This window comes from Anopheles ziemanni, chromosome 3 (genome assembly GCF_943734765.1).
Source record: "Anopheles ziemanni chromosome 3, idAnoZiCoDA_A2_x.2, whole genome shotgun sequence".
Lineage (NCBI taxonomy): Eukaryota > Metazoa > Arthropoda > Insecta > Diptera > Culicidae > Anopheles > Anopheles ziemanni.
This window is the reverse complement of record NC_080706.1, coordinates 83,205,812-83,223,130: the sequence shown is the minus strand read 5'-3', so window position 1 is coordinate 83,223,130 and position 17,319 is coordinate 83,205,812. Positions and strand designations below refer to the sequence as shown.

Here is a 17,319-nt window from a genome sequence, read left to right as displayed (position 1 = left end):
AATATTGTTATTCATGAGAATGCAATGAAGCATGACGTTCGAGTTGGTTTGAGAAAGTGTAATCTTGTAAGAAAGAGAATAAATCAGAAGAGAAATTATGGCAATTTTAGCCATAATAAACTGAAATATTAATCACAAATCTAGCAAAAAACAGTGTGATACATAGTTGGCATAACCTCACGAAAATGTTGTGATTTTAATTTTAAATTGTTTGAACCTATACACCTGACAGTAAATGTGTTTCTATAAACTCCAATCCAAAAGATAGTTTAATTGGGTTCGTTTTCTAGAATAAATCAGTTTTAACAACTTGATATAAAATTTGCCTGCTCTCGAACGTTCTCAGTTTTTTCTCGGATTTTTCAAAATAATAGGAAACGTCGTTTAAAAATATCATGTGTCGGAAATCTAACAAAAAGTTAAATTCTATTTAAGGTTTTACAGATATTTAATGCATGGTTCATGTCGTTTAAAAAGTTCGATTTCTGAGTCAAATCAAAGTTTCCAAGTTTTGTAACAAAAACCTCATCGATTTCCACAAAATAAATATGACATACTCGTGCCCCTTCGCCCCTTCAATGGTTAAAGATGCTTGGATCTTGATGTTGTGTATCATCCAGCTTACTCGTCTCTTCCAACACCCCGATGGAAACAAGTCATCGATCTATTCGTTCTCCCTCGGGAACGGCGGAAGCACATCAGGGCACAGGTACACGCCGAAGCAACGTAATAAAATAATTCGTCCATAAAATAAATCTGTCAGAAATTGTCACCCATCAATTCATCAATCGAATCAACGTCAATGGGAAGTTCGTGATTTGTCGTCATTCTCCCGAAAAAAACAACCCAACCGAACAAAAAAATATACAAGCCCACCGTCGTTCACTTCGTCACGGCGTAAAGCCGCTCGGTGAGGGAAGATCGAATGGGAAACCACCCACCTTTGGTCTTTCCTAGAGCGTGCCGCTACCATTCAACCACGCCAAGCGTTCCCACACTCGCATACCGGCGAACTAAAGGGCCAACTATTGTGCCATTTGAAGGGCAGGAACCGAGCCAGGATGTCACGGAAGCCGGGCGAAGCGATCGTGACGCTTTCGGTGCGATAAGACACTTGCTGCCGCTAATATGACTGCCGTTTCCGGAAGATGTTCACTCGCGCGCTCTCGTGTGTATGTGTGTGTGTGCGTGTGGGGTAGTGTGAGCCTTCCTGCAAGTGGCAAGAGGTTTCACTAATCCTGGTCCTTGGATCCTTTCCTCCCTCGGGCACCGTCAGGCGACCCGGGTGCATATCGTCGCTCGAGCGAACAGCTTAATGTTATTATCTGCCGCCGCAGAAAGTGGGATGTCATTGCCTTACCGAAAGGAATTGGCAGCCGGCGCTAAGCTGTGGTGAAGATAATGCAATAATGCGCCCTCACTCCCCTCCCGGACCGCCCATGCCGTTCAAATTTTCCTTATGAGCTTTTCTTTATTTCAAACCATCAGATTATGGTCCGATTTGTCATAGCACGCGCTTCAGTCCGATCACGTGCAGCTGGTTCGGCGGGGGGACGTGGTGGTTTGGGCGAGCTTGGAGGGCGCTTTTTCTCGGTGAAAGGTAATTTACCACCACCATCGCCATTTCATCACACATCACCGATCCTGCCCGCTGGCCCCAAAATCCGAAGCCGTTGCTCAACGGTACGCCGCAAGTGAGGTCCTTCCGTTCCGAGCGCGTCGTTAACTATCGGCAGGCGGAAATGTTCCCTCCGGGAGCACATTAGCCGCCCGCGGATGCGACCCTAAGGCTTGCGGGATGGTGGCGTCGGATGATGTCGTCATCTTCGACGTCGTTGTACGTGCGGGCCTTTCCTCCCTCCCTTTGCCCCGGTGGTTCTATTTGCCTACCCACTATAAAGCGATCCGGTGAAGGAGAAGAAATGTTCCGGGCTGGTAGGAAAAGTAAAGAAAATGGCTTTGTCCTTTCCTCGGGCTGCTGTCACACTATACGATTTGTTTTTTTCCCTTCCCCGCTACTCCTGTACCCTCTTGCACACCGCGCATTTCGGCGCTAACCTTTGCGTGTCACGCTGGCGCGCTTGTAACGGCACTCTTTGAAGGTCATCATGGCGGTATTCATTAGGGGATGTTACGATTTCCCGGAAGAGTGATCCCGAATGAAAGGAAAAATGGCACAGGACGTTCGCCCGGGCCGTTTGTAGGTCGGTGGTTTGCAATCGATTCGTTGCGGTAAGGGTTTTTTGTCCTAAATAAATCATGTATTAACAACACATTGAAAAGTGCTATACCTTATTTCAGATGATGGGATAAAAGAACAGTTTAAGGTACCAAAGAAAAAAATCACACAGATAAATGATTTTGGAATACCAAATATTTTAACATGTTCAACCCTTTTTTTCTGCAAAACCGTTTTGAAATTTTAGAAATATGTATATGGGACAAAATTTATGTTCTTAATATTCACTTCAGTGTTAGATATAGGGTTATTAACACTCTTCTAAACCTTACTGTCCTTAACACAAATGATCTAACTTCCTCAATCTCTTCTTGTATATATGTTAAACTATGCTATTATAAATAGAGTATTTGTAATAAATATCTATTTTCCTCTTCTTTTCATAAGTTTGTTCTACAATCAGGGTTTGTTGTACCTCTCGACATTCATTTCAGTAACTATCTTAAGACGTACGTTGCTGAAATTACGTAAACTTTTACAACTAAGTAAACGCTTTCTGTTTCATTTATCCTACAATATATCTTATAATTATTTAAAATGGCAAAGAGCTGTTTTAGTGAAGATGGTTTCGAAAAATCAAGTAGTTTACTTTAGTTTTGAAAAAGAAAAGAAAAGTAATTCCTTGAGCATGTCTTATCTTTAGTTTTAAGCCCAATTCTTCATTTGAATTAGGATATTTGGCATTGTTTATCTTGGCAGGTTTAATTTTAATTTCCAAAGATAAAGAAAATAAGCGTTAATATTTTGGATGATTAGATTTTATTTAGCGCATCAGCTTTTCTTGTAAAACTTCCAGTGGTTGAAAACCACTGAAACCCATGGTGGGACGCTCACAGAAAGCCATTCTTAAGCTCGTGAAAGGAAAATTGCTCCGCTTTCTCTATCGTAAAAAAAATAAAGAAAATCGAAAAAGACACACAAAATACGACAAATAGAAGAAAACATCCCAGCTCGAGTGGAGTCAACTACTTTGTTGTCGTATCCTTCGGCAGCGCCGCTTGAGGATGATAATCATCCAAAACAAAGCTCTTCCGTGCCGTAGCATAACAAGCGTCCGTCCCTTCCATCACTGTGCCGCACTACCTTGGCCCGAAGGAAAAGGGCAGAAGAAAGTTCAAGGCGGGCGATGATGATGTTGATGGATGCGTGACGAAGCGGGCACGTTGTGTGTCAGTGCAAGCGATTGTCTGGGAAACTAAATATGCCAGCACACGCACCGCCGGGATGTGGACACCAAACACAGGCAGGCCGGGCGAAATTGGCCCACTTTTCTCTTTATCGAACTTCTCGGATTGATTTTGATTATGGCAACAAAATTGCCACTGGAGGTTTATTAATTTATCCCTCATTGAATGATGGACGAACGCGTTGTCAGGGTGGGTTGGTACGGTTCCCACGGAGGCCTTCGGGGAAAATCTGTCCATGTGGGATGTGTGGAAGGGTACGTAGCGTGTAGCTATTAGCTTCCTTTCTTTTGTCCTTGTGTTTTGCTCCCTTGTTGACCCTTGTTTGTTGACGACCGCCGCATCCAGCGCACACAAATATTTACCATTTGTTTGTCCGATTAACGGCGTTGGAAGGTAGGTGGGGGTGGGATTAATCCTTGCCGTTCTCATCGCATATGCTTTTTTTATGTTGGTTTTTTTTTGAGCCACACACACTCATGAAACTGACGCATCATAATTCATTCGGGGCTCACCGTTATTATAGCATGTTTACTGTACCGAAGAGATGTCTCATGTTGCCTGCATTCTTGGCACCCTATGTCCACCCCCTCCCCTCTTCTCCCCCACAAAAACGCGGTCGTAAGTTGGTGCGCGGCGCGAAAAGTGACGCAGTAATTTACTTACTATCAAACTATGCAGGCAACATAAAATTTAATCCTTTAAAATTACCCACCGGTGGCGATGGGATTAGGGTGGAACAAATTAAATTGCAGCTGGAGTTTGTTCCGCTCTCGGGCGCGACCCCTTTCTGGCGAGCAGCAAGCCGGCGAAATAGCCCGGAAGTGAGCGAGAGTAATGGAGGATGTAACGACCGAAACCTGGAGAGACAAAAAACACACACCCACACACCCTCAAACCGCCTCCTTACAGCTCTTCATGAACGGTGTAAGCGCACCAAGCGAGGGATTTTCAGCGAAGCCATCGTTAGTCACTTATACGTGACATAATCTTTGGTAATAAACGAGCGACGGCGAACCTATTACTAGCATTATTACGGCGGCGGCCGTCGGGTGGATCCGCTCTACCGGGACGCTCCATCGCCGTAACCTTTGGCTTTTGTAGCCCGGCAAGTCTTAATCCTCCCGTACGTAGATCTGCGGTACGTATGGCCCGGCTAATTAATGATCATTTAATTCCGGGAGTGGAAAAATCCGGCTCCGGTTCGTTACGGGAGGAGGCGGTTGTCGTTCTTTTAAATTTAGCTCAATTATCACCACGGTTTCTTGGCTGTTTGCTCGAACGCTTCGCGACGTCTTACCCAGGAGGAAGTGGGTCCAACCATGGTGGGTTTAATGGAAAGGCTATGCTCGTACGGTGTTCTTTTGTTTTCACCCGCCGATAATGCGCTATTTCATTGCCTTTCCTTGCGAAGCAATAAAGAACGATCAAAACCCGTTTCATAGTGCTAAAAAATGAACACAGAGTATCTAAGATTTACGAACAGCACCGCATTATAACCACGGTTAGGTTAAAGAAATGAAAAACTAATCAAAAATCGGTAAAACTTTTTCCCACCTGCAAAGAGCAAAAGGTACGGCGAGAAATTTGAAATCATTGCGGGTCGCATTAGGGTGTGCGTTTTTGTTTTTTCATTCTTTCTACTTTGGGTTCCGATAAGCACTATCCTATTTAAAACTTTTTCTTCCGCACCGCATTGAGAAAAATAACAAACCGAAAAAAAACTGAGGAAAACTCGCATACCAAAAATTGCACCAAATGTCTAAACCTAGGACCGTTCTAGGGCCCAGAAGGAAAAGCTTGTGAATTAAAGTGATTTTCACTCGCTTGACCCGGCCCCGGACGGGGTTTTCCGTGTCCCGATTTTTGGGTTTGGGTTTTCCGTGTCCCGATCTTACCAAAGCTTGGAATCTTTTCGTCCCCCCGCGCGCCCTTCGGAAAGACTTCCCAGCGTTTCCGTGACGGAACCATGATTGAGCGGCGAAGGATTTCCTCCGGCTAAGGAAAACGCTACTCGCACACCGTTCGCGCTGGGAAAACTGGAGTCGTGGGGGGGGTAAAAAAAAGAGCAAACAGAAGAATGGAGGGAAGGAAAAATAATAACTGCAAAGAAATGAACTTTTCCAGCCCGGTTCCATGGAAAACGGACCACCTTGCGTATGGGGTAGATTTTCATAAAACTTGCTACAGTTGACTTCCGATTCACGAGAAGTGGAAATGGATCATCGCGCGCCGTCGGTTCTGTTCTGCGTCGACGGGTAAGAGGAAAGATCTCCGTTCCTGGAAGCGGGGAAAATGTGCAAAAGTTGTTTGATCCTCGATTTTCGGCCCCGTTCGCCTTCGTGCCACCGTTTCGCTCCGGTTCAGCTCGCCATCGGTGCAGTATGCAGAGCATTTACATAAACTTTCCGGTGGAGAATATTGAATTTATTAAATTAACGGCACTGGCATACACACACACACACTTACACACACACACATACACCTGCCATTTCATTGCTCTCCGTCAGTCTTACCTTTTCTCGCCGGCTTTCCGGTGCAACTTTCTGCCGAGTTTCCGGTTTCGGTGCGGTGCGCTGGTCGATTTTTCCTGCTCATTCCATTCGCATCCTTTTGTTACACCTTGCCTCCCGCCAGGTGCCGATTCAAACATCAGCTCGCTTGCGATGCCCATTCCGAAACCGGAGCGCGTGATCGCTCGTCTCGGATTTCGCTCACGTCGTCACAGCCACTTTCCGGTCGGTTACGGGTGATTGTGTTTCGGGCTTTTAAGCGATTGAAAATTTGCTCTCTCTCCCCACCCCCCCTACCCCGCCCCACCTCGGGTAGAAAAGTTTTTTCTTTTTTCTTCACGTTCTGCGTGTACCATCCGGACCCGAACGGTCCGATTGGGGTTTGGCAGCACGAGTCAAAATTAACCAAAGTTTTCGGATGCAGAAAAACACGTACCGAAAAGTCGGCTCGGGGGCGCTGGTAGGGGCGGCGGGAATGCTGGCCAGGGCGAAAGTTCGGAACCCGATGGTGTCTTGCACTTTCAATTGAAAAAATAGCAAAGTCTGTGAATCCAATGGATGCCGGGGAGATAGATACCGTGGAACTCACCTGGCAAATGCGGTTGAGGGATTTTTGATACAGTGTGACACACACACACACACACACATACACACAGAAGTAAATTGGGTGTAGCTACCAACCGTGGGTTGATTGGAATGCAAATTAACCCGCCCGGTGCAACCTGTTTTTCTTCTCCTTTGCCCTTGTCTTTCCCAGGGAAAACTAGGAACCAAAGTTTTACGCCCACAAAAGTGTTCATCCGACAATCACGGAACGGACCATATGGAAAATGTTGTTGGTTCGTTTGCTGCCTTATCCTTACATTTTTCGGCTCACGGATGCATACGGTGTCTGCTGTGTTCGAAAGTCGTTTCAATGCCATCGTCATTTACGTACCAACAATCAGATACCATTGAACCGAGGATGCAATTTGTTCTAGTAATTTAACATTACACATTCGTACCAAACGGATTTGTTTAAGTGACATGAAATGGATCATGAATATATCTAGCGAATTATTCGGTTTGTGGTTAGTTTTAATACTATGTTCACAATGTTTTAAAACTATGTTCTATTAATAAAAGGCACACATCTGAAGGTGTAGAAAAATAAAAATATAATATTTTGATAATTAGCTTTGCCTGGATAACAAACAATGAGTATAAAATGACATAAAATTTAACTTTTACCTATTTAAAAAACTTGTTCTGCAGTTTTCTAGTTTTAAAAACCTATTCCGCAGCTGTAGTAAATACTTAAAAGAAGAATAAAGGCCTTTCTGTTCTGTTGTAAAGACTAGTTTTGTAATACTTTGTGAATGTACATTATAACATGTTAATTTAGTTTTCATTTTAAAACTTAAGCTTTTTACTGATCAGTTTATTTTTTACTGAGCAATAGAACATTGAAGAAGAGCTTAACTACTTGTAGTTTCCAAGTTTGTTTTTCAAGCAATTAATCGAGGAGCGAAACAATTTGAACTGAAAATGGGATATTTACAGAAAACGGCATCATTTGACGGTCGCGAACACCGCTTTAACGCTTTCGCTCAAAAAGGTTTGATAGTCAACAAAGACTTGCAAACATCGATAAACGTATAACATTTCGGTGCGGATGGATCTCGTCCAGACATACGACTTGCAGGCCATTGGAAACGTAATTTCATAACGGAACAGAAGGATGACACTTCTGTTTATGATTTCCACGCTTTTTCGTTCCGTATATGAAATCGGTGCAAATTGATTCCGTTACGGCGTGTCGTTTGGCGCACATTTGTTTTAGTTTTTATTCCTCCATTGAAATGGGGATTTGTAAATGAGGCAATGCATTTTAATTGTCTGTATAGTCTTTCTTGCAATTGCAGCTTTATTATTAGTAGTTAATAATGGTGGCTTCTTTGTTTACCATCATCTAGTTATTTATGCAACTTAGGTAACCATGACTACCTAATCATTAAGTTTGTGGCTATGTTTTCTCTTGTATTTTCAAATCAACTTTGTTCAAATGTTCATTAGAACAGAAAATTTAAAATATGGTGTTTATGTTCTACCTTGTTAATTTGTACCAATGTTTATTGTCAATCATTTTTAATCATCAGAATTATCAAATTAAATAGAGTTACAATATTTAAACCCAAACCGTTATGCACATACAGTAACTAGATCAAGTGTAGGTGAACGGTATTGAATTTCAACCATTTTAAGAGTTTAGATATATTAAAAGCGAATTCAAACTATTAGCTGCTCATAAACTAACCGACTATTGGTGTAGCAATGATTTTGTTCTCTCCTTTTTTGTACTATTTATTTGTATTGAGCTCTACGTTTAACTCTGAAATTTTCACGAGACTTCGATATTTACGTTCCATCGGTGCCTTAATGCCTTTTTCCCGTTCGCTAATAAATCAAACCACTTTCTGGCGAAACCCAAACGAGCTTATTATGGTGATGGATGAGTGGCAGTTATCTCCGCTGATCTATTGATTTTAACCCAACCGCTCATTGCTGTTTTCTTTTCCTTTTCCCTCCCGTTCTTATTTCAGCCTGCAACCGGACGCTGTACGGAGAGGCCGGCCGGACGTACGAGCTCCAGATCCTGAACCCCCGGGCCACGTTTCCTTTCGTGTGCCATCTGAACTTTACCGCCACCGGGGGACTGTACGGCGACATCGTGCAGGTGAGTGAGTGCGTGGGCGATAGCACACAATCGACTCACAATGACATCCGGTGCCGACAGCCAGCACCATCGCGAATGATTGCCGGCGGCATCGTCTTCATAAATTAAATTTTCAACAACCATAATGATAATCAAAAAGCACACCCTGTTCACCGCTCTTGTTGCTTTCACCCCGGCACTAATGGATGGTCATAAATTTTTCCTTTCTTTTTCTCACCCCCTCCATGTGCCGCGTTTTTTTTTCTCCACGATTTCCACGCGGCAAATCGGTCGGTTTTCCTTTCGATGGTTTCAGTTCCGTTCCACGCAGGGCCACGCCATTTTTCTCAGCCTCCTTCTTCGCGGTGGAAAAATGAAATCATGAGGCAAATGTCAGATCGCATGTCTGGCGCACGTTTGGCCATTCGGCGCACACCAACGCACACTTCCTTCGCTTCCCCCCCTGTGCCATCGCGGCGGACAAATGGCGAACGCCAGCGGTTGTTGGTTTGTCGGAAAATTGCCCACCGTTGAGCAAGACGATGATTTTGACTGATGCGCATCGAGGGGGAGGGGCAGGAGGTATGGAATCAGGGAGCCGTACCTGCCCTCCCGAACCCTTAGCGGAATCCCGTCGACAGGAAGCTGAAACTTTCGACGTCCCGGTGTTCGCCGTGACTGAACGAGGGACGCGCTAAAATCAATAACCAAATTGTGAAAGTGAAAAATGTGTTTCCTTCGCAGGCATCCCCTTTTCGGGGAGCGAAGCGGATGGGACCCGCAGGGCATGGAGAGTGAATTTTCATGTTCATCTCTAATTGATAAATAGGGAAACGGAATCTATGCCCATCAACCTGTCTCCCGGTCACACGCGTGTGCGTGTGAAACAAATGGCCTCTAGGCTGGCGAGATTTACATTCTCCATAGTTTTCTTCACCAAGCGTCGGTGCTTCGTAGAAGATCCTTTTATTCTGAGGAAATGCTGAGGACGAAGGATGGTCCGAGGTGGAAAAAAGAACCTTACACGGTGCGCTCGATTTATTTCGATTGATTATTGTTGGCGAAAAAACGTGTGCCCACACTGTGGCACTGGTTACTGGCCATATCGGGAAATATGCCTAGAAGCAACCAATTAAATTACTATGGACCAGCAGCAAGGAAAACACATCCTTCCATTTGTGGGAAATCTATTTTGCGTGTTACCGTCAATCATTGTGGGGAAAAAGGTGGCCGTTGGTTTCGTGTTTCTCATAATGAGAAACCCCGACCAATGCCTATGCCCTTTTAATGGAAGGGCTAGTTTTTATTTCTAGGGCGACGAAAAATGGCAAACCAGCCGAAACAGTCCGCTTTCTTTTCCCTGCGCAATGATTTGGCATCACCGGGTTTCGGGCAAATAATCACTCAAACGGCGAATTGATTTAATGCCGCTAAATTAGATCAACAAATCCATTTCTCGCGCGTGGACCCGGGCGGAGTTTATTTACTTTTAATTCAATTTGTTTCCAATTCTGTTGACTTTTTTCATTCCTGGCGTTTACTTTCTATGCTAATAAGGCGGCCAAGTGGTGGGCATGCAGAAAGAATAAGTTTTTCCCACTCTCGTCACCCCCCCTCCATCCCAAGTGGTCGATCGCCAGCGGGAAAATCGCGAGGTGAGAAATTTGCGTGCAAAAGCACGTGGCAAAAGGGCACTTTCCTCCCTCGGGCCCCCCTGGCGTTCCCGGCCAGCCTCGGCACGCTATACGGTGCATGAAATTGTGTAATTTATTCGCGAAGTCAAACAACGCTAGAAGTACCGACCGGATGCTGGCGGTTCAAGTCGGCCCTTCAAGGGCGCAAAGTAGAAACAACAGCGCGTTTGGCCGCCAGCACTGGTTTTGTCGAGGCGGCGCTAATGGGTCCGGAAAATGTGCCGTGGCATAATTGTGGGCGGCCGAGGCAAATGTTTGTGTTGGCAAAGAAAGTTCCGCCAAGTGTCTCCAAATGTCGAACGGTCGTAACGAATCGAACGGTAATGGACGACAGACGGTCGGATTATTTACCGCTGCTTCGCGAAAATCAACACAATCCCACATGCTAACGTGCTACATTTTCTTCCTCGTGAAGCTTATTTGTTTAGGTGCACAAATAATCAATTAAAAAGAAGTTGGTGTGTTTGTGGAGGAATAAATAATTTATTGGTTGTGTTAGCATGTTTTGATACCTTTCCTTTACTGTAACAAACATTTATTTTCTTCATTGTCGACTTGCTGATGTGAAGAAATTTATATTAATGTCCGGTAAAAGTGAGAAACATTTAAGACTAAAAGAAAATCTTTACGAGTTGCAGAATTATTGCCTTCACAATTTCTTAGGATTCGAAATTTGGTCTATTTTAAGCAATGACAACATACTGTTTTAAAAAGGTCAGCCAAAAAATCAATAGTATAAACTCTGTGTATTGAAAGGTTGAAAAAGGATAACTAAGCATCGCTCACATAAAATCCAGTTCGAAACAATTTCCTCACCGAAGTTGCATCTTTTATTACCTACAAAACCACGCTATTTCGCGCAGACATAGTTTTCTCATGACGCTTTTAGTGCATTTACGTATTTACATCATGAACTTTAATCCTTCAATAGCTCCCATCGCGGTCCCGGTATATTGGCAAGTCCAAGAAAAAACCGAGCACTCGCGTAGTACCAGTACAATGAAAACCTACCCACTGATGAAGTTCTTTTGGGCCGGAATTCTTTATGATGCTTTCAACAACGGTTTTACCTTCCGCCAAATCCTATCAGCAGACTTGGGCGTAAAAAAACTGAAGAACCTCCTCTGCACGGTCGGCATAAACTGCGCGAACACAACTTCTCGTTCACGGGGTAACTGAGCGCGCCTAAGCCGTGGGGTTCTGGAGCCGGGCGGAACGTGGCGCTTAAGTGCAGTAATATGAAAGTTTTTTAATCACGACCGCCAGTAAGACCGGTAATGGTGGTGGTGGTGGTGGTGATGGTGATGGTGCTGGTTCCGGAATGTCTCATTGGCGGGATTAGTCTCAAACATTAGGGTGCAACTTCCTATTCGAACCGGGCGTATTCTTAGGCTTGAGTGACCAGACTGTGTATTGAAATAAAAGTTTGCAAGAAAAAAGCCTGTTAAAATTTATTTTAATTTTTACTGTATCTTATGGATGTTAAATTTAATATTCCCCTTATCAAACTCAATCTCATTTTTAAGGAACTCCGGCAGGCAAAACTTGCAAAACGGAGGATTTATCCGGTATAAATTTTCCACGCATTCCAGAAAAGGTCCCTAATCTTATTGATACGGATTTATTACCCATCCGCGTGGGAGAGTTGGAATCTGTTAAAAGCCTTTCCCAAACAAACCTACCGATATCTACTTATCGCTAGAACGTGAAAAAGAAAGCAAGGAGGAGAATTTTTTTTCCCGATTCCAACCCGACGATCACAGCGAGAAACTTAATCACAGCGGGTAAAAACTTTTACATAAAGTCCTTTCCGCTCCTACCCTCCGACGTAGCTGTATTTCATTCGCTGTCAACTCCCATTGGAGGTCATCCACCGTGGTGGAGAATTAAATTTCTTGCGTATTTTCTTCCTTTTTAATACACCGAACCTACCGGGCATTGTAGCGATGGGGTTGCAGTTTTGTAAGCGGAAGAATCGGGCCGATTTCTTTAAGTGCTTTCACATTAATCCAACGCAAATAAACCAATTCTCGGTTTTTCCGTCTTGCTTTCCAGCTCAATCTCGCAAAGTTCAGCGTCGGCAAGTTTGTGGAGAACTTCCACGACCTCAAGCAGCACGGCGAGTGCACGGAAGGGTTCATGACCATCAGCGAGCAGGGTTTGCCGCACCTCGACGGGAAATGGTGTGGCACCGCGTCCGGCTACACGATATACTACAGCGAAACCCGGTCGGTCAATGTGACGCTGCGGCTGGATAGGTTGCCGCAGGCGAGTAGCGGCATCTCGAACGGGTTCGAGTTCCGGCTGATCTACAAGTTCCTGCGGCAGAGCGACGCTAAGTTGCGGTAGGTATTTCACATCTAGTCGAGGGGAATTTTATCCAGAAAATGTTGTTTCACGAAATCACATCATGTTTACATCAGTAGCGATATTTCCTGAATGGATAGCACATACCAACGATTTAAGTTACATTCATGTTAATGTTCAATGATTTTTTGTTATAAAGTGTTTCGATGTTTTTAACATTTTACTTGAATTTTCTATGTCTAGCTTTTTAAAGACTTTGAATGCTGTTAATATCTAAGCCAGTGATGTCAAACTCGTTTGACCTCGCGGGCCGCATTTCCTCCCAACATAGTTTCGCGGGCCGCATATCCTTCCAAAATAGGTTCGCGGGCCAAAACGTATAATTGATTGGATTGATGAAAATATATTCTTATCAGTGTGGTTTTATCTTAACAGTCAATCATGTTTTACACTTTCACATTTTTTTTGTATTATATTGCTTCTTATAAAATTTGCCATTTCCAGTAAAAGTAGGTTTCTTGATCAATCGTTTTCCAAATTTAAACGAATTCAAATCAAGTTTATTTAAATATATGGTATAATTCAACACTGTTGTGCATTTTGCTAAAGATTTTAGAAAAGTAAAGGTGTATTATTATTATACGCAACTTATTGCTCCACATCTGTTATTTTATTTAGAATGCTCTCCTAGGTCACTATGTTTTTTTCTATGAACACTATACACTCACTTATCTACAAAAATATGTGTAAAACCTTTGCTCTTGTCAACTGCTATATATCGGCGTGATGTGAATCAATGTTGTATATCACATTCTTATAATAATTGTTTAAATTGCTATTCGTTCAGTTATCTTGCAATTCACAGTTCGTGAAGCCATTCACAAAAAATATTTTGTTATTCAAACGAAAGTCAATACTCAAGGATCCAAACTTTCGATGTATTGTTTCAAAGAAGTGGCGGGCCGCATCCAATGTTCTTGCGGGCCGCATGTTTGACATCCCTGATCTAAGCCCTTTTCTTAAATTGTCCGCACTTTAATCTTAAACTTTTTGGAATTGCTGTTATGGACTCTCGGGTTTCATATCATAGGCATGGATCATAATCATAGGCATGCATCATTCAATCATAGGCATGGATGTTAATTACTTAAACTGTTTCGTCAAATAACCAATCATGTTAACGTTAATACTGATTTGATTTGTGATTTGAAAAAAGAAAATACATTATTTGAGTTTCGACCAAGATCAGGAAAAAAAGAGGTCGCAGCATACCATATAACGAGCCAGAAATCGCCCGCTAGGCAGCTCAAAATATCGTTCTAAAAGCGTCCCATTTTTTTGAATGTGCGTGGAAATATTTTTGTCAATTGGTTTGAATTTTGTTTACTTTTTACGAGCAGCCAGGAAACTCAGGTTAAACTGAGAAATTTGGTATGTTTCATCAACCGAGTAAGCAATTGATTCGTTATATGTTCTGGAAGAAGACTGTGCGTGAGGAAGATCATCATACTTAATTTCGCCAATCATGGCGACCAACAGGATTCATATCCCATGAACAGTTTCTATTCACGAAACCATGGACACTGTGATCCAGAATTTCCAATTGCCTATTTCATTTCATACATTTTTGTGAAGATTTTCCACAAACTGGATGTATGTTTGTAAACACTTTTCAAACTAACTGTCTCAGCAATGGCGGAGCATAAAATATCTTTGATCCAACCTGTTTTTCAATCAATCTAGGTATATACTTTTGAATCGTGATTTTCTTTAACATTGCACAGCTGATTATTGAGTCGATCAACAAGAGGACGCGGGAAAAATGATTGGCAGTGGTTCTTTTCAGAGATGTAACATCATCTTCAAGTTTCCAGCTGTTAAGAAAACAATATTTACCTGCACAATGTAACCGAAACAGTAATGTTATAAATGCTTTTTCAAACGGTTTGAGAAAAATTAGAAATGAAACTAATTAGTTTTTTGAGGTATTTAATTCTATTTTTTACACGTTTGAGTAATCGTTTAATTATGTACATAAAACAAGGTTGCTACATTTTGTTCGCAAAAGTGATATTGCACAAAACATGTTTATCGTGCAGAGAATGATAATATTTCAACAAGCGCAATTTCTTTCCATTGCCCATACATCAATTGATGGAACAGTGATTGTTCAAACCACATTTAAAACCAACCATAAAGACCAGGCGCATGCTCAAGCAAACATAACAAAATTTCGACATTCTTTTATTTTAACTGCAACGTTTGATGCTGGATTTGTGCACGGTTGGTGTTTTATTTTTATGCTCAGTATGTTTGCGTAAATACAAATCAGCCAATCGTCGGTCCGAAGCGTAAATCTTTACCGCCTACAAAAGTGCTGGCAATGGTTCGGATATTACATCGGGGCATTCCACTCCGTGAGCGGTAGCGTTTTATTTGGCCAAAGTTAGACCACCCACCGAATAGAGCCACAAGCGGCATGGGACAGGAGTGGGGAAGGAAAATTGAAAATTCCATTAAGTAATAAACTATAAAAGTTGTTTTTTACGAGCCTCCATATGCATTCCGCCGTCAATGTTGCTTCCGCGGGGTGATAAAAGGGAGGATCGTATAAAAATTGGCGCACACCAAAACGCACAAACACAGCCACAGTACGAAGGAGTTAAGCCGTTCGCGTGAAGCTTCCAGCACATTCGCCAAAAATAGCCCGAGCGTTCTCCCTAGTGGTGGAACTAGTAGTTCTATTGGTGTGCGAACCGATGATGGCAGCATTAAATCTAGGTTATTGCATTTTACACATTTCTTTCCAATGCGGTGACCGGATTTGAAAGCTTCCATGTTCCGCACCCAGTTTCGCACATTCGTTCGAAGGCTTTCGCTGGCTTCCGCGTCGGTGATTGGAGTTGAAATCCCTGGTCGGCGTACAATAGGAAGCGGATGGGCGGCTGGTATCGGAAACGCCCACCGATCGTTTCGATTCCGTTTTCGAGCGAGTGCTGAAGAGCAGCCAAGGTTTAGTCTGTCCGTGCTGGTCACATACCACCAGCACCCCAGGAGTAAATATAAACGAAAAGCTTGTATTTATTGGCAGGGAATAATATGTTGAGTTAATCCTACATTTTTCTTATCGTTCGTCCGTCGCTAGCTTTCCGGGATCAATTTAGTATTTTTTTCACCCTGCCCGCGTACTAACATCCTCTGACATCCTTTACCATTCGATTCCAGGAACGACAACCGGATATGGAACGGTGACCTGGTGCCCGCCAGCTACTGCAATCGGAACTTTTACGACTGCGACAAAAGGTAACTGTTCGGGACTTCCATCCGTTCTCTCGCACGTCCTTTCAGGTGTTGGAACCGGCCAGCTAGGTGTTTGGGTGTTTGACGAACGCAGCATCCCCCCCCCCTCCCCGGCGGCAACAGGAAATGGTAAACATTTTCGTGCGGGGTTTTTAGGTACGCTGCCCCACGGGGATGCCAACGGAGAACCGTTCGCGAGCAGAAAAAGCACTCGGAACCGACCGATAGGTGGTCCGGTCCGCCGGCCAACGGTGTGTCTGTGACCCACACTTAATCCCGCATTTTCAACGAAAGGACGTTCCCGGATGGTGGACCAAGCGAGCGTTGTTAACCTCCGCGTACGGGGACGGTGGATTATAAATTAGCCAATCTAACGGTCACCGGCAGCGACCGTGTGTGATACCGCTTTGCCGTGCTCCACGTGTGTGGGAAAATTCGGTGTTTGTGCTGCGGCTTTCCGCCCACCCCACCGGACAAGAAAATAAAATGGATGCCCTGCAGCACGCACGCTCATCCGTTCCGTTTCGTTCCCTTTCTCTACTTTCAGGACCTGCCGAATACGATCGCCGAACTATCCCGGCATTTATCCACGCAATTTAACATGTAAATATTATATTAATCATCGGGCGCCTCCGAGCGGTCTGCACGCGATGATCGTCCTCCGGCAGCCGGACGGGCATAAATTAAACATGAAGGAGCAGGCGGCGCACCACGAGGCGAGCAACCGGATTTTAAGGTAATTCATTATTGACGAGCCAAATCCAGCGTAAAACCCCGACCGTCGGGGACATTGATGTGCGTTTTTCGATGGCGTCCGCGATGGCCGTCCGGTTTCGGTGTTCGTTAGCGTTGGCGGGATGTACCCGAGGTCTTCTGGTAAGGACATGCCGTTCTTGTTATTTTTTACCCCGAAAACGTTCGCTCAGCTGAGTTCTTCTAATTTGTATTTTCGAACAGCGAACCCCCGGGCGGGATACTAAATCACACCAACTTTCGAGAACCGGGGTACTGGGGGAGGAGCTTCCGGAAAATGGATGACGAGCTTTGGATGCTTGGAAAATTTGCGTTTTCCCTTTGGGAGTTTGCCACCGTAGAGGAATAGATATTTTTTGGTACGATGCTTTGCGAACGCAATTTTACCAACACCTTCACACGCACCGGTGGTGTTTTTTTTCTCCACAGGTGCCAATGCAGGTGTTAAATGAACCGCACGGTTGCCCGGTTGATGAATGGAAAGCTTTTAAGAGCGTATCCGTTGCGTCTCTAGGGTTGAACTGTTTGGTCAAAAACCCTGTTTCGCCGGCGCGGAATGTGTAATATTTAAATGAGCGATTGTCGCACTTTCTGGCATGTTCAATGAGCGGGAATACAGGCATGCTGTTGGGGA

At 43.8% G+C, this 17,319-nt stretch overlaps 1 protein-coding gene across 1 annotated transcript in view; it reads left to right on the top strand.

Moving 5' to 3' along the window:
• The window catches only part of LOC131288437 (uncharacterized), a 43,338-nt gene that overhangs the window by 16,374 nt on the left and 9,645 nt on the right, over window positions 1–17,319 (top strand). The window contains exons 2-5 of the mRNA XM_058317570.1: window positions 8,519–8,652; window positions 12,381–12,670; window positions 15,858–15,935; window positions 16,480–16,668. Of these exons, the coding sequence (XP_058173553.1) occupies window positions 8,519–8,652; window positions 12,381–12,670; window positions 15,858–15,935; window positions 16,480–16,668 (691 nt within the window). The remainder of the gene's footprint in view (window positions 1–8,518; window positions 8,653–12,380; window positions 12,671–15,857; window positions 15,936–16,479; window positions 16,669–17,319) is intronic.